General features: G+C 47.0%; 1 protein-coding gene across 4 annotated transcripts in view; it reads left to right on the top strand.

Annotated features, from left to right (window-relative positions):
- IZUMO1 (izumo sperm-oocyte fusion 1) overlaps nt 1-25361 on the top strand; it is a 268814-nt gene that overhangs the window by 12238 nt on the left and 231215 nt on the right. For all 4 annotated transcript variants that reach the window (XM_078650921.1, XM_078650920.1, XM_078650919.1 and 1 more), the window contains exon 2: nt 9409-9483. In XM_078650921.1, the coding sequence (XP_078507047.1) occupies nt 9453-9483 (31 nt within the window). In that variant the 5' untranslated portion in view covers nt 9409-9452. The remainder of the gene's footprint in view (nt 1-9408; nt 9484-25361) is intronic.

The following is a 25361-nucleotide window of genomic DNA, read 5'->3' as shown; positions in this document are numbered from 1 at the left end:
CGATCTATTGAGGAGAGAGATGATACAATCCTCTAATAGAGGGCGCGCGACACGAAAGATCTCAGGTGGACATGGGTCAGCTGGGGAGCCAGATTTAATTTTACCCATCAGCTGTTCCAAGATTAGTGCATCCATCTCCGGGAACACTTCAAGAGAGCAATCGCTCGCATTTTTAGATGTTAGGGCGGTGGTAGTCCCTGTCGCTGCCCCATTCTCTATCTCCTGGACAATGATCTTCACCTTCTCCAGAAAATAGGCCTGGAAGGTGTTACAGTCGAAAGGGGCCTTAGCATTGTCAGGTTTTTTACTCAGCTCGGCCAATACTTTAAAGGTTTCTTTCTGGATATTAGCAGCCTTGCTTAGGCGCGACTCAAGGTAATCCGCTTTAGCTCGGATCATAAGTTTTTTATATTGATGGAGGGAGGCCTTATAGATATTCCTATCCATGTCCTGCTTGGATTTCCTCCACAACCTTTCTAACTTCCTAAGCTTTGTTTTAGCTTCCCTTAAGTGTGGCGTGAACCAGAGGGCTTTCCCTGATCCCTTTATTTGCTGTACTCTCACTGGCGCTATTTGATCGATCGCCCGAGTCATACTTCTCGTTAATCAGAGTATTCTCGGTCCAGATTACGATCCAACTCTAAGACCTGGGGGGGTTCCAGGAGTGACTTGGTCAGAGACATCAGATTGACTTCAGCCCATTTCCGGGTTTTTCTAGAACCGTGTGAGTTACGAACAACCCCGCTATTGAGGGGGATCTCACAAGAGACCAAGCAGTGATCTGACCAGACACAGGGCACTGCCTCACTAAATGTTAGAGTGGCATCTGTGGTCCACATGAGGTCGAGAGTGTGGCCTTTTACATGTGTTGGGGCATCCACAATCTGTTTAAAACCCAGTGCAGACATTAATGTGTCTAACTGACGCGTGGGTGAGTCCCAATTGGGCTTGTCCCAATGTAAATTAAAATCCCCTGTTACCAGGATTTTTGTATATCTTGAACTAAAGTCAGATATAATAGGACACAATAGGTCAAAGAAAAGGGGAGTTGACTTAGGCGGGCGATAGACCGACAAAATCACCCAGCACACATTATGTACAGTGACCTTTACCCCGAGCAGATCGGCTAGGTCGATCGTCTCTGTTAATACCTTTTCAACTGTCAAAGTCTTCCTATAGAGGATAGCCACCCCACCCCCCCCCGTGAGCCCCCTGGGCGGTTGTGCCACATTACATCATATCCGCTTGGAACGGCGGCAATGATATCAGGCATCGAATTCTCATCCGTCCAGGTCTCCGAGAGAGTCAGGACATCGATATCACTGTCCTGAAGCATATTATATACCTCCAAATGATGGCAATGGAGCGAGCGAGTGTTAAGGCTAGCTATTTTTAGAGTAGGATGTTTACCCAGGATAGGTGTGACCTTGACAGGCCGGGATATGCCGTGGTTTTTAAGCAGCAGCAAGACCGGCTGGTCCCCCAAGGGCTCACCTGTATTCAAGGATTTAAGCTCCTCTGGGGAGTATATGCGACGCTGACCAGTCGTCCCAGCCCCTGCGCCCGTTCGTGCGCGGACGGGCGCAGACGGGCTGGACTCTGGCGTGACTCCGGCGATGCTCCGGCGAGCCCGCAGCGCATGCCCGCTGCGCGTCAGCATGGCCCGTTTTAAATACCGGTCTAGCGTCCTTGCGACGACTAGACCGTGCGCAGCTTCTCTGTGCAACCCCCCAACCCAAGATGGCCGCCGCAGTGCTGCCTCGACGGGAGAAGGACCCGCTCCAAACGCGGTGAAACACAATTATAGTGCAAGTAAGTGGGTACTTATTTAAAAGCCAAAAAACGGCAGCAGTTCAAAATTATACAAAGGTACAAATCGAAAATTGTTTAAAAAGTCCTTATACAAGCTCCTATGAGCGCGCTACGCTCTGTAGTGCTACTTGCAAGTCCCAAGTAGTTTCCAATCACAGGCCGCCTAGTTTGCCCCGTTTAAATACCGGTCTAGCGTCCTTGCGGTGACTAGACCGTGCGCAGCTTCTCTGTGCAACCCCCCCAACCCAAGATGGCCGCCGCAGTGCTGCCTCGACGGGAGAAGGACCCGCTCCAAACGCGGTGAAACACAATTATAGTGCAAGTAAGTGGGTACTTATTTAAAAGCCAAAAAACGGCAGCAGTTCAAAATTAAACAAAGGTACAAATCGAAAATTGTTTAAAAAGTCCTTATACAAGCTCCTATGAGCGCGCTACGCTCTGTAGTGCTACTTGCAAGTCCCAAGTAGTTTCCAATCACAGGCCGCCTAGTTTCGTTTTTTGACTTGCTGATATCTTTGACACCGGTTGAAGAACCTTCATAAAAGTTTCTAAAAAAGTGCCCTACTTCGTCTAGTTGTATATGGAACGTTTCAGGGTGATCCGTCAAGCAGGGACTGAGAAAAAGGGAAGGGTAAAACAAAATGTTGTTTGCCATAGAGATTTTGAAAACAACTACAGCCAGAACTGCTGAACAGAATTACACCAGGCTTGACAGAAAGGTAGCTCTTGGTCTTGGTCCAGAAAGCACGCTTTTTGTTATTTGGTGTCGATCCATTCAGTAGTTTTAGAGTTATTACATGAAACCCAAATTTGTTTACTAGGGACGCGAACCCTCCCTATCTCGTGCAGAAATCTGATTGGCTGCCAACACTTCAACCAGGAATTGTTGTCAGCCATCTTGGGACTCAGCTTCAGTCGAGTCTCAAACAAAAATTAAAATGAAGAAAAGGGGGCAGGGTAGGAATACCTTGACCACCTAGCTCTGTGACCACGTTAGGGAATTTTTTTTTCTCAAAAAAACGTTTGCCACAAACTGTTGCAAAGTCATGAATCCGTGGGGAAAAAAACAAGCACACTCTCCTGTGCTAGTTTCTTTTTCAGCCCTTGGATCCGTCAGGCCTGGGGGAATCTATTTTGTAAACAAATGGAGAGAGGGGCGCATGCAGCTCCAGTCCCCAAGTCCATTTTGAACACCTGGGACTGCGACTTCCCCGGGGCTTCTTTATTCACTTGGTGTGTGGCCCCCTCCTCAGCCATTTAAAGGCCCAGGTGGCCACCACCCCCTGGGGCTTACAAATTATTAAAGAGGGAGGCTGGGTGGAGCCTCCCCTTCTACTTACTATTAGCCCCAGGAACCACCACTTCCATGGGGCACAAAGAGCAGGAAAGGGAAGGTGGGCTGTGTCCCCCTCCTGGGCCATATATGCAGGACCACCACCTCCATGGGGCTGGCCCGTGAAAAGTAAAGGAGGGGAGTCAAACATCCTCCGTCCTGGATCCATTAATGACACTGGAGACCCCCACCCTCCTGCTGCTATCTCCTGAGGTGCCCACCTTGAGAAGACAGCAGTTTGCTTTTGCTTGGCGGGAGGTGTGACAGGTTCCGCCAAACAAGAGCAAACACCAACTCCACTCCCAGCAAGTGGAAGCTGTCAAACTGCTTTTGCTCACTGAGAGAGGAGCTTTCATTTGTTTCCCTGTCTGCTGTCATGTGGGTACGGAAACAGATGACAGAATTGCTCCTGCACATGGGAGCTGCATATTTAGCAACTCCATGTGTGCTAGAGCAATGCCAGCTCAGAGAGGAGTAGGGAGCTAGTAGGGACTGCAGGGGTAATTCAGGCTCCCTCTCCGTCCCATTCACAGCACACTGAGTGCCCTGGGTGGGGCCTGTGCAACTACTTAAATGTGTCCAGACACTGTGGATGGGGTCCCTGGAGCCAAAATCAGGACAGGGAGGGGGGACACGGCCCCTTTCCTAGTATTATTTTTTAATATTCCCTGGGGATGTGGCCATTCATGGGGCCTGAGGGGTCGACCTGGCCCCCCTTGCTTATTTTTACATTTAGCCCCAGGGAGGTGGTGGTCCCTGGGGCATGGTAAAGCCCCAGAAGGAGGTCCACATGGCACCCTTCCATTGATATAATAAAACCCCGGGGAGATGGGATCCAAAGTGCCCTAGGAGGGGGGCCTCATGAGCCCCCCTCCTTTTTGTTACTGCACTACCTCTGACAAGCATTCACATACTCAGGGAAGACCTGGCTTGACAGTTCAGGCTGAACTGTTCCCATGAGGCAAATGGTCAAGAGTGATATGCATATACCTGGGTTTGAACTGGGGTGGAGAAGTGAGCTAAAGAACGATAATGGATTCAACCCAGATCTGTGACTGGGGGTGACTGGGGATGAATGTCTGAAAAGTTTCAGTGCTCTGTCCATCAACTCCTTGCGTTTGCTTTTTTCGCCCTTAGTTGGCAGGGTATGCCCAGACGTGGGTCTCTTACTCACTTTGCCACTGGATTCAAGCTAGCTTGGCTGATGAGGGATGTTACCCCGAAACCTGGCCCAGGATGCTTGTTTCCAAGCCCTCTGACCTCCTGGTCAGGGAACTCTGCTCACCCCTTGTGCTGCTCTGTCGTTGCACCGCTGCCCCGAGCACCTCTCTCGTTGTAACGCTCCGTCCATTATCTCCTTGTGTTTGCTTTGTTCACCCTAAGTTGGCAGGGCATGCCCAGACGTGGGTCTCTTACTCACTTTGCCACTGGATTCCTAGCTTGGCTGATGTTTCCAAGCCCTCTGATCTCCTGTTCAGGTTACTCTGCTCTCCCCTTCATGCAGCTCTCTCACTGTGCCGCTGCCCCCATCATTCTCTGGTTGCAGGTAGGTGTTCAAGGCCCTCCTCCACTCGCAGGCTCCTGCCTTTGCCTCATCCCTGGTGGTCCAGTGGGAGAGCCTTGGCCTTCTGCTGGTCTGCTCGACTGCCTTCTCTGTCTTTCTGTCTTTTGTCTGTCTTCCTGTTTATTGTGCCTGATTTTCTGTTTTTTAGTCTTTATTCACTTTTACTGTGCCTTTTGTCTATTTTATTGTTTATTGTGCCTGTTTTTCTGTCTTTAGTCATTTTTCACTGTTACTGGGCCTTGTTGTGTCCTCTGTTGCTTTTTGCCTGTTTTCGCTGTCCTTTTCCCACCGCTGCTGCCCCCATGGCATCTCCCCCCCACCCCCCCAGTTCCTGCTCCCACCTCCCAGCTGCTCACCCTCCCCAACCCCTAATTAATGGTGCACCAAAGGCAAGCCCGTCTACACCCGTACACAACCCGCCCAGCGACCCTGGTTCTCTGACCTCCCACTGCTACGACTCAGCTGCCCTCCACTCACTCAACCCTGGAAGGAACAACTGCTAGCTGTCAATGTTGAACACCAACCATGGGCAGTTTTCCTGCCGACACTACTGACCCACCTGTACCATTCTCCAAAACCCCGTGGCCACCAACCACCCTCCGGACACCAGCACACCTGAACCCCTAAGGTGCATCCTCCTCAACGTATACTCCCTGCACAGGCACGCAGTAGAAATCTAGGACCTCCTTGACACCCTTTCTAGAAATGTCGCCTTCCTTGTGGAAACCTGGACCAACTCTACCTCCGCCCCCAACATCGCCACCACCATCCCCAACGGATATAAGATCCAGAGGAAGGACCGAACCCAACCACCGAGGAGGAGGGCTCGCCACCGCACACAAGAACTCCCTACTACTCACCACTTCCAGTACTAACGACTCCTCATCCCCCATGGAGCACCTTCACTTCCTGGTCCGGACCAGCCCCAGAACAACCATTGCCCACAGACCTCCATGACCCCAAACCGCATTCACCACAACAATCATGGACCTCTTCGTGCCCCATGCCATCGCCTTCTTCAACTACATACTGCTCTGAGACCTGAACTTCCACCTCGACAATCTCAGCGACCCCAACTCCATGGCCCTCCTGGACAATATCGGCAACATCGGACTGAAAGAACTCTTCACCATCCCCACCCACAAAGCAGGGTACACCCTCGACCCCATCTTCACAGGAGGAAACAGCATTTGTTTCAGCCACACCAAACAGCCCCCCTGAACAGACCACCACTGCGTACATTTCTCCTTAAAAAAAAACACAGCTCCCAAAAACACACCATGCTCTCCATGAAGGAATTGGAACAAGGCCACTGAGGAGCACCCCAACTCCACCCTCAACCACGATCCTCCTCCCACCATGACCAACGTCAACTCTGCAGCCAACAAACTCCACAGATGGATAACCAACTACGCAGACAAGCTCGCCCCCCTCTGTAACTCCTACAGACAGCGCCCCATGAAAGCTACCTGGTTCACCACCAACCTCAGAAAATCCAGACGCACCTACAGACGTCTCGAAAGTATTGAGAAACACCAAAACCCCGGAAGCTCGGGTCACCTACAAGAACGCCATGACAGGAAACCACCAACGCATCAGATCCACCAAAAAGATTTTCATCCAGGACAAAATCCTCGCCAAATCCAGCAATTCAATAGAACTCTTCAGCATCATTCAGGAATTCACCAAACCCCCTAGCGAAGCCTCAGATGTCACACCTTCCCAGGACCTCTGCAACAAACTCGGATCCTACTTCCATCTCAAGATCAAGTCCCTCTACAACAACTTCGACAAACAGACACCTGATGCCGAAACCACGCCCATCTCCAGCTACGCCAGCTAGCCTGCCATCTCAATCTGGACCCCTGTCACTCCGAAGGCACCACCGAAACCATGAAGAGCGTTCACTCAGGAGCTGCCACGAACCCCTTGCCAGCCGCACATCTTCCACAGAGATGCCACTGACATAGCTCATGAGCTACGATGCACCATCGACACCTCCTTCGAATCTGGCACTTTCCCTGATAACTGGAAAGATACGGAAGCCCCTCCTCAAGAGGCACTCCGCAGACCATATGAACCTCAAAAACTACAGACCCATCTCTCTCCTCCCCTTCGCGGCTAAAGTCACTGAGAAGATCATCAACACCCAACTCACGAACTTCATAGAAGCCAACTCCATCTTCAACTCTTTCCAATCTGGATACCGCAGCAATCAAAGCACCAAGACTGCCCTCCTTGCCACCACGGGCTGCATCTACACCCTCCTCGATCAGGTCCACAAGGCATCCCTTATCTTACTTAACCTCTCTGCAGCCTTTGACACTGTCTCCCACCACACTCTCACTACCAGACTCCACTAAACCGGCATACAGGGAACTGCCCTTGACTGGATCTGCTCTTTCCTCACCAGCTGAATCCAAAGGATCAGACTCCTGCCTTTACTCTCCAAACACACTGAGATAAACTATGGAGTACCCCAAGGATCGTCGCTCAGCCCCAAGCTCTTCAACATCGACATGGCCCCCCTCGCCGCCATCGTCAGAAAAGATGGGCTCAGCATAGTATCCTACACTGACGACACCCAGCTCATCCTCTACCTCATGAGGCAACCCATCACCAGTCTCAGCTTCCAGGAAGGAATGAAAGACGTTGCATGCTGGATGAGCAGCAGCTGTCTGAAGCTCAACTCAGAGAAGACAGAAGTACTCGTCCTCAGACCCACCCCCTCAGCATGGGACAACACCTGGTGGCTCTCTGCTCTCAGCAGCCCCCCTACTCCCACGGACCATGCCTGTAACCTCCGCATCATATTCAACTCCTCCTTCATCATGACCATGTAGATCAACGGCATCTCCTCTTCATGCCACAACACCCTCCGCATCCTCGCAAGACCTTCAAGTGGATCCCCGCCGAATCCAGAAAGACCATCACCCACGCACTCATAACCAGCAGACTGGACTAAGGAAACACCCTCTAAGTCAGCATCAACAAATCCCTGCTCCCAGAACGTCCAGACCATTCAGAACAACCCTGCCAGGCTCATCCTTGGCATCCCACACATGAACACATCACCCAGCACCTACATGCCTCCACTGGCTCCCCGTCGAGAAGAGGGTAACCTTCAAGCTACTCACTCACGCCTACAAAACCCTTCACAACACAACACAGGGCCCCCATACCTCAACAAAAGAGTCTCCTTCCACACACTCAAACGAAACCTCCCCTCCTCCGACCTTACCCTCGCCTAAACCCTGTGCATATGTAGAGCCCGAATAGGTGAAATAGCCTACTCCTACATCGCAGCAAAGACGTAGAACGAACTCCTGCTCAACATCAGATGTTTCCCTACTCTGCACACTTTCAGGAAGAACCTCAACATCTGGCTCTTCAGCTCAATTGGAGCTGTATGACCTCCCCCCAAGCGCCTTGAGACCCTCACGGGTGAGTTGTGCGCTTTGCAAATCCCTGATTGATGGATTGATGGATTGATTGTTACTGGTACAGGGAAGACCTGGCTTGGCAGTTCGGACTGGACTGTTCCCATGAGGCACATGGTCAAGACTGATTTGCATATAGCTGGGTCTGAACTGGGATGGCAAAGTGAGCTAAAAAATGATGATGGATTCAACCCAGATCTGTGACTGAGGCGTGAGTGTCTGAAAAGTTTCAGCGCTCTGTCCATCATCTCCTTGTGTTCATTAGAACAGCCTTGCCATGTTTTTAAAGTTTGGTACTCTCACACCTTGGTCTTCAGGATTGTTGAGCAGGTCATTCGCCTGTTGTGGTTCAGGTGCTGCTTTTATGTATTTGTTGATATGATTAACTGTGGAGCTGCAAGCAGGATATCAAGAATCAGTGTGGCTCAGCACCTAACTTACTTAGGTGACCGGTGAAACAGTACTATTGGTGTGGTGGGATTTTCCCTTTGGAAAGGGGTATCACCCGGAAAACTGTGAACAGCTAAATTCCAGGCAATTTTTAAGCGATATGTTCTACCTGGTTATCTCCTTTGGATTTACACAAGGAAACTCCTGTAGTTTTACTGCATGATCTAGCTCCCTGCAAGGTAATACCACATCACTTAGTGTCCCTATTTGGCTGTTAATGGGAGATTTAACAGAAGTTGCCTCCATGTAAAATAACACTGTAAAAAGGACAATGGTGAGCAGGAAGGAGTTCACAGTAAGCGTCAGTTTACTCAGGGAAAAAAACTCCCTATCCATCTAGAGGCTGAGAAATCAACTGCTCACCTCTGAGGTACCCTACATTCTATATAACAATGCACCGACATCACAGTTGCTGAGACACCACATACACAGACGTGATTTTTCATAGTTTGAATAATGACATTAACATCATCTCAAAATGGAGTTATTTGTGCCCGCACATTTATTAGGACTTAATTCTCAAATCTTTTTTTGTGATCAGTTGTATCTTACTCCTTGCTTGCCTCCTGTTTCATGGAGTTAGATTCACTTAATCTTTGAAAATAATTTTGTGAATCAGACATGCAAAAAGAAAAATAGGGGTGGTGAAAAATGAGTTATCCATAATCCATGGATAGAAATAATTCCCATAAACTTCAGGAACTCGTTTTTCAGTTCAACATAACTACCATGAGATTACATATAGTAACAGCTGTCCAACATCTTACATGCTCTTCCTAATCATAAATTAATGACCAATTTTATTTCAGATGATGCAGGCCTTTATAAACTTGGAAGTGCTATAAGAACATTGATGAAACGTGTCATGTCTGCAGATCACAAAGGTACAGTCACTCTATTACTTTACATTAGTCGCTTGCTGAGATGTTCTTAATTCCTTTAGGAGTTTTGGAAATGTGTCCCCTATGTATTTTCTCTTCACTGAGGTACAACAGAAACAGTTTCACAAATCCAATTAGGAAGGGAGACAACAGGAGTGTGTTAGAAAGAGAGAGAGAGGGAGATAGGGGAGGCAGTTATTCTAAACAAATTACTTTAATGACTTTAGCTTCTGCTCCCTAATTGATGTACCCAGTTCCCAATTGTCTCCAAACCTTCTTGAGGTATGTACATCACTCAGTTGCTTTTTACTGGGTTCACAATCAATCTGTCTGTCTGTCTGTCTGTCTGTCTGTCTGTCTGTCTGTCTGTCTGTCTGTCTGTCTGTCTGTCTGTCTGTCTGCCTATCTATCTACCTACCCACCTTTGCATCATTTGGTGTAGCTTCACAAAACATTCAATAGAAAATATCGTTCATCTCAGCTACTTCAAGGAAAGTTTCAAGCCAATCCATCATGCAGGGAGCAAGAAAAAGAGAGTGGCACAGAACATTGATTTTCAATGTTAATGTCCATAGGAAGCCTTGCTGTCTGATACAGGAAAAAATGTGGGACCAGAATTACACTAAATTTGGATGTATAGTTAGAACTTTATTCAGAAAGCGTTCTATTTGTAATTTGGTATTAATCTGTACAACATTTTTTGAGAGATTAGTGCTTAAAGAGAATCTTGGGTTGGGCATGAAGGGGTTGACAAGTTGGTGTCCAGATGTGCGCGGATTGGTCACTTTTGAAGGGCACTAGTCAATCCTTATTGGCTAGCTACAAACTCAACAGTATGTTGTTGCTGCCATTACAGAACATGCGAACATCGTCCCTGCGTCCTTAAAATGAATTAAACACACCTCACGACAAAAGCCACCTGGGGCTGGATCATCCTGTGGCAAGATTTTTGTCTCTGCACCTACATACACTCTAGAAACGCATAGAGTAGGGATTGCAAAGTAGGAGTACGTCAGATTTCTACCTTGTTTCGTATGTCTGCTTATATACATTGTTTTAGCACCATGGTGGAACTATAGCTGCTGTTAACTATTTTGGTGCTTGTGGTCACTTTCATATGCTTCTCTTTACTGATTAGCGCACCACTTGCATTATAAATAAAGTGCAATACATTCCGTGGCATAATGATATACACATGCATACATAATCCACTCCTGTCTGTAACCAGAAGTAAAATGAAGCTGCCTTGTCATCCTTTAACTTCATGAAATCTCAAAGAGTGTCATTAAGAAGTGAACATTGCATTGCATGAAGTTAGAAAAAGATAGCAAACATCACACTTTGTACATTTTGTAAAGTTCTTCAACTTCCCTCAGTCTTATTTGCCAGAGAAATTTCAGCAACATAAGTTTTTATGAAACACCCTTGGGTTGAATTGAAATATAAATTGGAGAGGAACCCATGGCAGCCTCCTTCCCTGAGCCTTCATTAGTCCCCGGGAGTCGGGACCACATCCCCAGGACTGTATATTAGTTAAAAGAGGAAGATGGTTGTGCGCCCCTATCCCTGAGCCTATCGTGGCCTTGGGAAACCCATCCCCCAGGGCCTCTCTAAATTATAGATGGGTGCCCTGTGCCCACCTGTGGTACCCACTAAGCAACACCTATATTAAGAGGGAGCTTGCAGCCTCCCTCCCTAGCCTTAGTAGGCTACAAGGCCCCCTTTCCGTGTGGCCAAATGCAATAAAAAGGGGAGGGGGCCTTGTGTTCCCTGTGCCTTCTTAGCCCCGGGGCTGTATGGGCCCGATTAACAGAATTAACTTAAGACAAAATCCTAAACTTACTACTTTTGGTATTCACAGAATGCACTTACTACTTTTGGTTTTCACAGAATGGATTTACGACTACTAACTTTACGTCCGCACTCGGGCCGGAGATTCCGGCCCAGAGGCGGAGCTTCCGGCTTGGAGGCGGAGCTTCCGGCCCGGAGGTGGGGATTCCGGCTGGTGGTAGAGATTTAGCCATGGTCAAAATCTCCACCTCCGGGTCGGAAGTCCCACCTCTGGGACCCTTTCCCAGTTACCAAAGGTGGGTGTCCCAGTGCACACCCGGGAAGCCCACAGAATACACATTGGGGGCCACGAACACTGCCCCAGGGTGCCTGTGGGTCTGTCGCCTCCCCCAAGGTGCAGGAGCTGGCATTGCTCTTACCTGGAGGGAGCAACTGTATATGCTTACTCCTTAGAGGCGAGAGCAAAATGTGGTCTATTTCCCTGCCCTGCTGGTGAGGACGTGTAGCCAGGTTCTGAACTGGGATGGTGCAGTGAGCTAAAAAACGTTGATGGATCAAGCCCTGATCTTTTGACTGGGTATGAGTGTTCTGTTTAATTCAGATGCTCTGTCCATCACCACCCCCTTTCTGAATCGTTTTGGCCACTATAGGAGTGGCAGGGTATGGTCAGATGTGAGTCCCTTGCTCACTGCACCATCAGGATTCAAGCAAGCCGGGCCAAAGATGGCTGCAATGCCAGAAACCGGTCCCCGGAAGCTTGTTTCCTTTCCAGTAAAGAATTGGCTTGGTAGTTTGGTCTGCCCTGTTCCCATGATGCACCGGGCCAGGGACAGACTAATTTGCATGTAGCCAGGTTCTGAACTGGGATGGTGCAGTGAGCTAAAAAGCGTTGATGGATCAAGCCCTGATCTTTTGACTGGGTATGAGTGTTCTGTTTAATTCAGATGCTCTGTCCATCACCACCCCCTTTCTGAATCGTTTTGGACACTATAGGAGTGGCAGGGTATGCTCAGATGTGAGTCCCTTGCTCACTGCACCATCAGGATTCAAGCAAGCCGGGCCGAAGACGGCTGCAATGCCAGAAACCGGTCCCCGGAAGCTTGTTTCCTTTCCAGTAAAGAATTGGCTTGGTAGTTTGGTCTGCCCTGTTCCCATGATGCACTGGGCCAGGGACAGACTAATTTGCATGTAGCAAGGTTCTGAACTGGGATGGTGCAGTGAGCTAAAAAACAGTGATGGATCAAGCCCTGATCTTTTGACTGGGTATGAGTGTTCTGTTTAATTCAGATGCTCTGTCCATCACCACCCCCTTTCTGAATCCTGCTGGTGAGGACAGCAAAACTACTGTGTCCCTAGGCTAGGCTCTCTGGGACACAGGGGAGGCAGGCCACATGGTTCCCCTACCTTTTAATTTACTGTCACAGGCTAAGGGGATGGGATCCCCGGACCATAATGAGGCTCGAGGAGAGAGGTTGAATTTCCTCTTCTTTTGCTTATTTACTCAACCCTAGGATAAAGGGTCCCTTCAGAGACTCAGAAAGAGGGGTCACACACCCCCCTCCCAAATATAAACTTACAGGTGCCGCCCAGGCTCTGGCCCACCCCAAGTGATTTTTTTTTTAGAAAATAAAATGTTTTTGGTCCCAGGCACAGTCCCTCTGGCCCCCCACCAGCAGGCCTAGGGGTCAGGGTATCCCTACACTGCTCCCTTAAGTCTTTTTCTACATGTTTTCTGAATACTTGGGACTGAGTTCCAAGTCCTAATATGGCTACCACCAGTTCCTGGCTGATGCAGCTGCAGCCAATCAGATTTTATCTTGAGATCTGTTGGTCCGCAGATCCTCCCTGGTGTGATATATGCAATCATTTTAACCTTAATTGCTCCAAAACTACTGAACAAGTTTACAACAAAACACAAAAGCAATTTTTCTGGACCAATATCTGGTACTGAATGAAAACTAGTCACCTGGGGAAGTCCAGGGAGGTGTTGCTTGCATGGATTCCCCAATGTTTTCTTACCCAGAATGCCCTCCAAACCTCAAATTAAACTAAAAAATATCTACTTTTCCTCACATTTCTATGTGGGATCACCATGCCGGCACAAATTTCCTCCCACCCCAAGTGCATGTGACAGGAAGGGCCAAAAGTGTGCTAAAATTAAGGGGGCAAGAAAGCGTGTTCATAAGCGTGTTTTTTTAAAAATGTTTTTATGGTGACTCTGCTTTGGGCACCAAGTGAGGTATCATTTTTATTGGGAGACCAAGGGGAGTGCTGGATGGTAGGAAATTTGCGCCGACATGGTGATCCCACACAGAAATGTGAGTAAAATGTGAATTTTTAGCTTAATTTGACGATTGCAGGGGATTCTGAGTAAGAAAACTTTGGGGGGTCCATGTTAGCCACACCTTCCTGGACTTCCCCCAGGTGTCAATTTTCAGAAATGTTTGGGTTTGGTAGGTTTCCCTAAATGCCTGCCAAGCTTGGGGCAAAAAGCAGAGATACTCCCCTATTGCAAATAGTCACCTGTGTTTTGGTCCAGGCTCAGCTATATTTGGGGTGGTGAGTGTGGAGGCATTGGCATGCCTATTCTGGGCAGTCCCCCCACTACATTAAGGAAAAAATAATCCCTGGTGCCTAGTGGGCTTTCTGCCCCCCTTGGGCAGATCAGGGGCAATTGTCTCACCTGCCCCCTAGGGTAGACAGAAAGACTTTGATCCCCATTCATTAGGGGTGGGGACATCGCCTTGCCCATTGTGGGCAGGCCCCACCCCTCCTATATGAAAATAATCCCTTGAGTCTAGAGGGCTTTTTGCCCCCTGGGGGGCAGATCGGACAGCAGAAAGATTGTCCCTTTTGTGGGCTTTCTGCCTCTGGGGGCAAATCGGGATAATACCCCCCATCTTCCTCTACGGTAGGGGCAGAAAGATTTTCCCCTTTGTGTTTGAGGAGGTGGGGGCATGGCATACCCATTTTGGGCAGCTGCAAGCCCTATGAATTAAAACAATTTAATCCCTAGTACCTAGTGGGCTTTCTGACCACTCTATGGATATATTGGGGCTATTGCCCCCATCGGCCCCCAGGGGGGACAGATAGACTGAATATGCCCCTTTCCAGTAATACCTCTCCTGTGAGTTCCTGTGCTGGGTAGAGGGACGAGATAGCCCAGCGAGCACCAAAGCAGAGAAAGTGAAATGAGCCGATCAGCTCATTTCACATTCACTTTCGATGTAATGACGTCAGCGTGCCATGCTCACCGATCCTCATTACATTGAAAAACAAAAATGCTTCTGGCAGCTGGGGAATTTCTACCACAGCTCCAGAAGCTGAAAAACTAAAAAAGAAATCCTTCTACTCTAAACAGCAAAGGGAACTGCTCGGTCCTCAGCACCCAAGGGGTTAATCACATCAATTTCTAATGGGCCTAGGGGACCAGCAATGTACTGTGTCTGTGCCACCATATCATATTAAACAAGTGCTTTGCACAGATCACAATTAGCAATTTGACTTTCTTCTTTTTTTTTTTAAAACTATTTTTATTGATAACGAAGAGCATCGGTTCAAGGCAGAGTGCATTCATCTTTGGCAAGGCAAAACAAAATCAAGACAGTGTTTCGCAACTTATTCATTTTCTAGCCCCGGAGATTATCTTGTCTGTTACAGTTACAACATCATTATCTGGTTGCGAATATACAGAAGCAGGTATTTTGGTACAATTACAGCGACTTCCTATTGGTGGCTGCCAGATGAGGAGGTCTCCGCATTCCCTCCCAGCCTATTCATCAGAGTTCGTCTCGCCCTCCTCGGTTCCACCGTGGGAGAGATGCAAATATCGCCCCTATATTTATTCCACTTTCCCCATTTATGGTCCCATTTTTGGGGGCAACCTCTTCTCTTGAAAACTGTTTTTTCAACACTCATGGCACAGTCCATATCGTTCGCACAGTCCCTTACCCGTGGCAACATGTCCGCCCCCCACTTTTGGGCAATATTGCATTTGGCTATGGCCCATCCCATGGTGGCCCATGATTGTTCCTCCTGCGATAGGTCAGTTGCCTACCAGATATTGAGGAGGCATAGCTTGGGGGATGATTGAATAGATTCAGCACATGCCCTGGTTAGTTGTCGGGTGACTTCCGTCCAATACTGTTGGATGTGAGGGCAGTCCCAAAGTATGTGTGTGAATTTGCCAGTCTGATTACACCGCTGGAGGCAGAGCGGGTCCGGTCTACTTCCCAGCCTTAACAATAATGTGGCATCAAAATAGACCCTGTGGAGCACCTTGAGCTAAACCAGTCGGAGTCGCATAGGAATCGCCACCTCCCTGGGAGAAGCGAGCGCCTCCCTCCAGTCCTCATCTTCTATCTCCCCCAGATCATGTTCCCAGCTCAACCGTAGTTTCAACATTGAGTCAGCTCGGTTATTAACCAATTTTTTATATGTTAGAGAGATGGCTTTACAGTCCATTGGATCTAACAATGGTCTTTCTTCCAGCAGGGAGAAACCTGGAAGAGGGGTACCCCTGGGGAGGGCAGAGTCAATGGTGTGGCTAATCTGTAGATACCTAAAAGTCTCAGAGGGTGCAAGGTGGTATTTATCTTGAAGATCAGTGAATGTAGTCTTTTTCCCCTTCACCCACAAGTCTACCACCCTAGAAATCCCAATCAAGTCCCATTTGCCAAACCCTGAACATGTGCTGACGTGTCCCAATATATCCGGTTCCCACAGCGGAATCGTCTTAGTTAGACGGTTATGCTAACCTAGCTTACGCCGGACTGTGTGCCACACTTCCACCGTGCGAGCTGTGGGGCCGGTCAATTGTAATTTACGATGGTTCGTATAAAGTACCCTCCTGTAGCCCCCCTTCCCCATAAGCCAATGGTCCATTCTGAAATTGGGATTGTTGTGTGTCCGTCAACTGTGATGCCTGATAATAAAGACATAAATCTGGCAGCCCTATACCTCCATCATACCACTCCATGGTCAGTTTATTTATAGCGATCCTTGGAGGCCGACCCTCCCTTTTTTAACCTTTCTTGATATAACTACTGCTGGTCCACCACCATCACCAGTATGCCAGGAGATAGCAACCCGTCTGCAGTGGTAGACATTGGATCGAAGCTGAATACCATTGGCTTGTGGCTCGTGGATTTAGAGAAGGAGGAGGAGGAGGAGGAGGAGGAGGAGGAGGAGGAGGAGGCGACGGCATCTACCACTTTCCCGGCCCCAGTTTCTCCAGCCACCAACCAGTGCCTCCATCTTCCCGGCAACAACGTTGCCAATGCCATGATCCTCTCCCTTCTATGATATTTAAACAAGCTCCGGAGATCCTTGGACTAAGTCTAACCTCCATTTTTAACTCAATGTTCACAGAAGGTGTCTTTCCCTCTATTTGGAAGAGGGCCTCGATTCTACCCCTTCTGAAAAAAATACAACCTGGATGCACTTGACCCAGGCAACTATATGCCTATCTCACTCCTTGCATTTCCAGCAAAATTGGCAGAAAAGGTTATGAACAACCAGCTCACATCATACCTACATGAACATAACTTGCTGGGTGAGTCTAAATTTCTATTTAGGGCAGAGCATAGCACCGAAACAAAGCTAATAAAGGCTACAGAGGAAATAAGAGCAGTAATGGACGCAGGGGGTGCTGTGGCTCTTGTCCTGCTTGACCTGTCAGCGGCTTTTGACACAGTAGACCATAAAACCCTCCTTAACCATCTGAATTCTCTAGGCATTTCTGGAAAGGCACTGGCATTGGTCTCCTCCTTTCCAGTTGATAGGATACAATCAGTTGCCCTGGGTAATTTCACTTCGCCAGCCTTCACACTCACATGTGGAGTTCCACAGGGTTCCTCTTTGAATCCTATGCTCTTCAATGTATATGTTTCTGAACTGGCATTACTAATAGGATATTTTGGGATGGCACTAGCATTCTATGCGGGTGACACCCAAATTGTGGTATCAATCAGTAAAAATACACAAACACCAGTAAAAAGATTTAGGGACTATATGAGAGCAGTTAGCTCATGGATGAGTTTGCACTGCCTTAAGCTAAATTCTAGGAAAACCGATGTGATTCTGTTCAGTAACTATTCCCCCTCCTGGTCTCAGATTTGATGGCCAGATGACCTGGGAACAGCACCAATCCCAGTCCCCAAAGCAAAGAATCTGGGTGTGATGATAAATCAGAGACTGGAATTTGAAGCCCAAGTCAAGACAGTATCATCATCAAGTTTCTTCATTCGTAAAGCGATCAAGAAAATCCTACCTCTGATTCCAACAGTAAGTAGTAAAAACTGTAGTTGCAGCCCTAGTCCTTTCCAAACTGGATTATTGTAACAGGTTATATTTTGGTATACCCATGAAGCAATTACGTAGGCTCCAGATGATCCAAAATGCGGCTGCAAGTCTCCGCCTGGGGATTCCCAAATTTCAGTCCGTGGGAAAACACCTACAGAGTCTGCATTGGCTGCCAATCAAAAGTCGTATCAAGTTTAAAACCCTGTGTATCACATACACGGCACTACATGGGACCAGTCCTCGGTTCTTGGAACGGTCACTCTACTGGTTCTCTCCAAACAGATGCCTTAGATTACAAGGGGCAAAAGTGATACTTTCTCAGAGACTTTTTAAATCAAACTGGGGTGGTAGAAGATTTATGCTGGGAGCTACAAGGCTCTGGAACTCCCTCCCTCTTAGCATCAGAAATCTTCCCTCCTTGACATTGTTCAGGAAAGCCATTAAGACCTGGCTGTTCGTGGAATAGTGCTCCTCCTCGCTTCTACTAGTTCTGCTAGCGCCAAGACACGTTTGGTATTTGTGCGCTGTAAAAATGTATAACAGTATATAACAGAGCTGCCGGCATCTGGCAGCAGCCCGAACCACCCCTTCTCCTCCCACCCAGACTGCCAGTTCCAATGCCGCGTGCTGCGCAAGCTGGTGCAGCTTGGCTGCCAGATGGCATGCTTCAAGGAGCAACAGGAACAAATCCTCAACCACATCAATACTGCCCTCTTCTGAGCCCTTTTTTTTTATTTGGTGGGAGGGACTTTTGTTGTGGATGGAGAGGGTGGAAATTGGAAAGAACAGTTAGGGTAATTTTGGTCTTTGTTTTAGACTTTTGGTTGGACTTTGGAAATTGACTGGGGCAATTATTTATTTGTATGGGGAGAGGGGTGGGCCTATTGTGGAAGAAGACAATGTGTTTATTTGTTAAAAAGTAAAGTAAAACATTATTCTGATACTTTATGCCTGAAGTTGTTTTTTTGTAATTTACTTTTACTTTGCACTGCTGCCTTTTTACGTAGCCTGTTTTTATAATCTACCTATAAAAATGTATAGCAGTTAGGTATAGCTAGTTATACCCATGTCCTACTACCCTCTGTAACTATATTGACCATTAGGGAGGTATGCTGCCATTGCTTAGATTCCTTGCAGCAACCTAGATAAACAAGAGATTACTTATCTGCAGTAGAAGTTAGTTACTAACTAAATAGTTCACTTCGTTCCATACTTCTCTTACTTGAATAGATGAAGAAATGGCTGCTACCTCTCTCAATCATCCATAACCTTACTGAAGGGTTTCACAAGGTGCATTCTAAATTGTGGTAGTATTAGTAGCAGGCTAGTGCACTAACAGGAAAGGCATCACAAGAGAGGTCCCACTCTCACCTAGGTGAGCTCCAACTGTAGGATTAATCAAAAGGATTATCCATCACAGCCAATTAAATTGAACGAAAAACACAGTGTGTTATATTGACATCATAGCTTTACAAAGACTAAGACTAGACTACAACCACTATAACTCAACAAAGAATACCTGGTATTATAACAATAAATAGCTAACTTAACCTCTTCCGAGAAATGGGGAGCTAGTATTTAATTAGAATTACAGTTGTGAAATCCTCGAGCCAGGAGAAGTGGACTCAGAGCCAGGACTGGATAAGGTTAAGCGTTTACACAACACAAGGTCTGAATGATGATGTTGACGAATTATGTTCTGTATCTGAAATATAGATCCCTATTTTGCGTGGGTGGGTAAGCAGGGCTGTCGTGGGCTATTACTCAGGTAATGGAGGATCCTGCAGTGAGTTGGTGTTGCTTTCACCACATCCACCCCACCAAGTGTGTGCTCCATTTATGGTGTAAATTAAGTCACACCTCAATCATTCACACAGCTTGGGGGAAGAGGGTCAAGGGTTTGATGAATGGATGGAACAGGGGATTTGGGGAAAGATGTGACAAAGATTACACAAAAGGGTGATAAGCAGCACATCATCATCAATCTGTTGTGGAAGGAGATGAAGGAATGACACAGTTCAGTTAAATGCATTGCAAACAGCCCTTCAGCCCCAGAGGCCAAAATTATCATATATCTAAATGTTCTGTTATCTAGGTTTGAAAAATACCAATTTTAGAGGAGTGAAGTAAACTTACACAGTTCTAAAAATTATTATTGTTAAAAGAGAAATGATACTGTATTGCCAAATTGGGCAGTGCATTTGCATTCTTCTAATAATGTCCAGTTTGGGTGCCTGGCTGAAGCGGTCTGATAAGGTAAACAGGAGTGTTATGGAGATTTCACCTTTCAGGCAGAAGAAGAGAAGGCCTGCGGATTGTAAAACAAAAATGATATTGTAGAGTCAAGGAGAAGGACAGACGCTAAGCTTCATTGGGAGTGTACCAAGAAGACTCAGAGGCAGAGCAAGAGCATAGGCTGCTGCAACCATTCATTTTATCAATCATGTGCGATTGATTAACTGAGAAGTGAGAGCAATTTACAACCAATCACGAATAAGTAGCTGCATGTACCGGGCTGATCAGTCTCACAACTGTCATAACATTTAGCCAAGTGCATGCATCATGTGATGATGTGGCATCACAAGGCCCTTTCCAATTACAAGCAACAGGCCACCCACCCAGACCACAACCAAATAGGAGGAATTTCACGTTTCAGCCAGCACACACACTCAGCAGCATTTCCCAAATCAATGTACCCCTCGCCAGTCCACAGCGCTCTGTAGGCCTCATCATCATGGTTCCTCTTTGAAATCGATAACTTCCTTTTTCTGGCTGTTGAGGTAGTTCCGCCCTGAGTCCTTCCATCCTACTCCTGACTCTGAGTAATGTATCAGTCCTACTCCGAACCAACCCGAGCGAGATAGACCTGTAGTGACTGCTGTGAATGAACAAAAAGAGAAACAGAATTTAAGTATTTTGTGTAAATTTGTGTTTGTTAACTAAAGAATGGTCTGGTGTCTGAAGAACCAGAATTAAGGCATAGAATCTGCAAATAAATCTCACTAAGTTTGAAAGGGCGAATCGCCTTCAGGAAAAATAATCACCTATCAGGCCCCAAACATTGCAAATCATTGAAATCAAATTTACAAATTAGTTGAATACCCTCCCTCACTGTCTATCACCATATGAATCATCAATCATCGCTCATAATCACTCAATAATATATCACTCATTGTTGCAATAGTTACCTGTTCCAATCCAAGCATGGTGGTAGGTACAACATTTTATCTCCTCTTTGATGCAAGCAATATATTGAAATTTGTCAGTCTTGTAAAACAAATGATATTTACTAGGGCGGCCCTGCTAGGTGATGAAAAAAATAAGGCTAGGCATGGGAGGGAGGCAGGCATTGTCTCAGATGTCCTAAAGGAAATGGGGAGGCTTCTTTACTGCCCTTCCAGCCAATTCTAATCCGGTCATACCTGTGCCTAAAAATAGTGGGCCTGAATAAGTCAGATAAAAACATAATATTCAACTAGCTAAATTCCTTTTTTGTTAAGGCAGCTTGATGATAAATAATTCCAAGGTTCTCTGGTGGCCTACTCAGTCAAGGAAGTAGAGTATATCCACATACTTAGGTGGTACACCCAGAAGTTGGTCAGCTAGCACATTTGTGTCTGACCAATTACCCTCCTCCTCCTCCTCCTCCTGTGGTATTTCAGTAACAGTGTAATTGTGTGGTATGAAGTGTTGGTTCATTTTGATCATGGTCAATCTCTACACGTTTTGAGGTGAGAGACTGGTCCTTCTCACTGTGACAACTGAGCCAGCTGCACTGATCGCACGCTCAGCAGACACACTGGCTCCTGGACATGTCAGATACTTTGTTGCCACACTTCTGAGCTATGGCCATTAGCGCATCTTCCCATACCAATACACCCATGAGGTTTAATCCACATAGACATCTCTTGGATCATCCAGATAGTCCTGGAACATCCTCTGAATGGTCATTGGTGTGACCACTTGCTCGACCTCTTTTGCCTTTGCCCCCGCACTGTACTTAGGCCATGCTACTTGAAATCAAGCCAATGCAGAGGTTGGGGCCAATTGTTCTGTTTCCGTTGTTGTGTTTTTTGTCCTTGTTCTTGTTGATGGTTGTTGGCTCCCCTCTCTAGAACTACTGCCCTGGAGTGGACTCTTATTTCCAGCAGTTCTTTTTCAACGGCTCTGGCTTCCTCAGCAATCCACGTATTGTGAAACATCCCCTTCTGAAAAATAAATGAAAGCGGACAGTATTTTTGTGTACTGTGGATCAAGTATTGTGGCACAGATGTACTCTTTGTATTACACAATGTCTCTTTGCAGCCTTGTATTAACAGCCAAGCTTCTCAAACAGACATTGCCATAATGAATAGGTTGAGTTCCAACATGTTGGCACCTATTGTATGAGGGATTTACCTGGTACTCTATTAGCACGCTGAATGAACCACAACTGCTTCCGGGCTTTAAAATTATGGCTGAAATAAGTGCAGATTCTTCTGCAGGTGGTCAGTAAGTTGCAACTATGTCTCCTTCTTTGATAGGTCCTTCATCAATCAGGTTGATGCAAGGCACCAAACACAGGGCCCTGAAAATGCCACAATCTGACATGGCCTTAAATATATTACTGCCTGTCTATGGCAACACATACAATTCTGAGACCTCTGGGTCACAGCCATGCAAACACCTTTCTTTTAAAGTCTTCCAAGATGCTTGCAGCTGTATGGGATTTCTCCATAGCGAACATGGCTACTGTTGCATGCTGCTGAATGTCCTTAAAAGGGTTTTAAGCGCTGAGACCTCTAGATAGCTGTTGCTCAACCCGCAAAAAAGAGATGCAGTGTGAAGTGATAAACATGTAGTCAGTGGCTTCACGACTATGTCTGTCGTCAGGTGGATAGTTTGAGCAGCACTTTGCTTCAAAGCTTGTCCAACCAATTGCAGTACATCGTGATGGAGGGCTGGAACAACAACCGTTGCAAAATACTTCCATTTCAGGAAGATGGCCACCACAATTTCTAAAAATCCCACTCCTTCCACAAAAGAAAAAGGAAGGAGGTCCAGCTCTAACACTTTAGCCAGCTTCCCGTTTGGAGTTTGTTCATAGGGCCCCTCCTGTCTTAACATGCCCATAATAGTAGCCTGGATTTCTTTCTTTTGTGGTGCCACTGTTGCAAGTGACGTCGGGAGAGAAGTAGGAGGTGGTAGCAGGTCTTTGACCTGGTCTACAGGGAGAGTGCGACTACCTGGTGATTATTGCCGCCGTGTACTTTAACCTTGCTTTAAACTCACTTAAGTACAAATTTTTAAAGTACTTACTTCCCAGTCCACCGCAGCAGCTGCCATTTGTGTGGGGTAGTATATTTTCACTTTCCTTTGTGCCTCGTATGCCCAGCCCTTCCCTCACGTCACACACGGCCTGCTATATTTTGCTGATGCTGGCGCTGATGCGCAGCAGCCGCGCAGTGCCAGCACTCAGCATCCCCGCTGACAGCGCGCCAAAGGCAGGTCCGTCCACGCCAGACCGTCGCCAGGAGCCAGAACCCCTGCTCCTTTTACTTCAGGGCATCCCTACTTACACACGGTCAGTTATTCCTCGGAACAGTTGAAGGTCCTCAACCACTCTACCTGTGCCTCTATCTTTCCTCTTTTAACTGTCCCCGTTGCCTGTCTCAAAGGTAGATTTCATAGTCTGTCTCGCTCATCTACTTTGCCCCAATGACACCGCTACCCCTGGAAAAAGTTTTAACTGCTTCCTTATCATCATGAGATTTCTGCCAAAACATGTGGTGGAACTCTGGAACCTTCTTTCTCTCTCCTCTTACAATATAGGATTCCTCACTGAAACCTGGCTAACTCCCACCTCTACCTGCTCCATCTCTTTAGCTCTTCCAGCCAATTTTAAAATGCTGACACTCAGCAGGTTCAAAAGATTGGCAGGGGTTATCGCCATTATTTTTGATGAATAAATTAAGGTGACAATAATTGATTCCATCTCTGCAGACTGGATGGAACCCTGTTTTCAAATTGGACCTGTCCCCAAACCTCTCTTGAAAAGGTGTCTTCATCTATCGTCCACCTAGTCCCAAAAAGTTTTTTGCCACCGTCTCTTGGAATTCTTAGCCCCTCATCTCTCTCCTCCCAGCAGTTTCTTTTACTGGGAGGCTTTAACTTTTATGGTGATGACATTATGATTTACGACACCAACCAACTATTATCTGACTTAGGAACTTTGGGACTACACCAACAAGTTTTGGGTCCCGCACTCTCTGCGGGCCATACCCTTGCGTTATTTTTTTCAATGACACCTCTAGTTAGTATCGACCCGCCTCTGGTCTGATCACTCTCTGATCTGTTTCCATCTCTCCGCCCACTAGACAAATAGCCAACTCCCTGCTTGTCAGAGCAAACTAGACAATGACAAAAAGTCACCCCGCTGGTTTGGGTCAAGGCAAAAGTGCCTCTCCTGCCCTCTGACATCATTGATGTAGAGCAAGCATTCTCTAACTTTAATATGTTACTGAACTCAGTTTTTGAAAAAAGTGCCCCTTAAGGCAATTGCAAAAAACTTTCCAACAGACCTCACACCCCTTGGTATACTCCCAAACTAAGGACTGAGAAAGCCTCTTGTAAAAGATTGGAAAGGAGATGGCATATGACTAATCGAGCAAAACCAAAGGGGATGATGGACGGAGTGTTAAACATTGCAAGCACTCACCCCCAGTCATCTGATCTTGGTTTAATCCATCATCATTCTTTAGCTCACTCCACCACCCTGGTTCAGACATGGCCATGATAATCAGTCTGACCCTGTGCCATCTACCCATTGATAAAAAAAATCTATAAACTGGCCATAACTGTCCACAACATCAAGACAGCCCACAAAACTCATATTGCTTAAACTTTTGATGAAGCTGGGAACTCATCTAAAACTCTTGTTAAAATTCACAATTCCGAAAAAAAACAGCGGCCTGCCCCTCAGATTCAAGCGCATCTCAATCTCTCTGCAACGCCCTGGCCGATCATTTTGGGGGCAAACTAAAGGAGATTTACCTGAACTACCTTCCTATAATCCTCCTGAGCCTCATGAGAAGCGGACGTGCTTAAGGTGAGACAGACCTGTGAACTGCCTGATCAGGAGTGCCTGGTAAAGGGCTCCCAACACGCTATTCATGTTTTAAAATCATTCGTTATTTAATGAAAGCTCCTTCACTTTAATTATGGTTTATTTTAAGCTGCAAGCTTGCTGAAATGCCTGCCTAGGAGCACCTGGCAAAGGGCTCTCACCATGCTACCCCTTTTAAAATCGCTCATTTATTAACAAAATAGCACTATTTCCTCAATATTGTCTAATTTAAACTTCACGCTCCACAGACAGTTCACACCGCTTCAAATCAGCACATTTTCCCTGGTCCACCGCAGATTCTTCGGTTTGAGTGGAGGGAACATACATTCCACAGGAAGTGCCTAATCACTTTCGGTTAAACACACCAAGTCAGCTGACCAGCAGCTGATCTCCCCCTCCTTAAAATCTGATGCCACTCGCTTTGCGCAGCAGCCGCACGCAGCGGACGTGCCGCCTGCGCACCAAAGGCAAGCCTGTCTGCGCCCGTCCGTGTCTGGACCAGGTCCAGGGCCCCACCCCCTGGCCCGTTTCTACCAACCCTGCAACCTAAAATACGACTCTATACCAGCAGCCAACTAAAAAACATAGCAGACATGGCTAAGGACTCACTAACCTGCCCCCGCTTCATAGCAGAGACATTACCCACCCAATTCAGCATCCGATGTCTGAAATGTCCTGTCAC

The sequence above is a fragment of the Lissotriton helveticus genome, chromosome 7, assembly GCF_964261635.1.
Source record: "Lissotriton helveticus chromosome 7, aLisHel1.1, whole genome shotgun sequence".
NCBI lineage: Eukaryota > Metazoa > Chordata > Amphibia > Caudata > Salamandridae > Lissotriton > Lissotriton helveticus.
The sequence above is the reverse complement of the archived record's forward strand: the minus strand, read 5'-3'. Positions and strand labels throughout refer to the sequence as shown.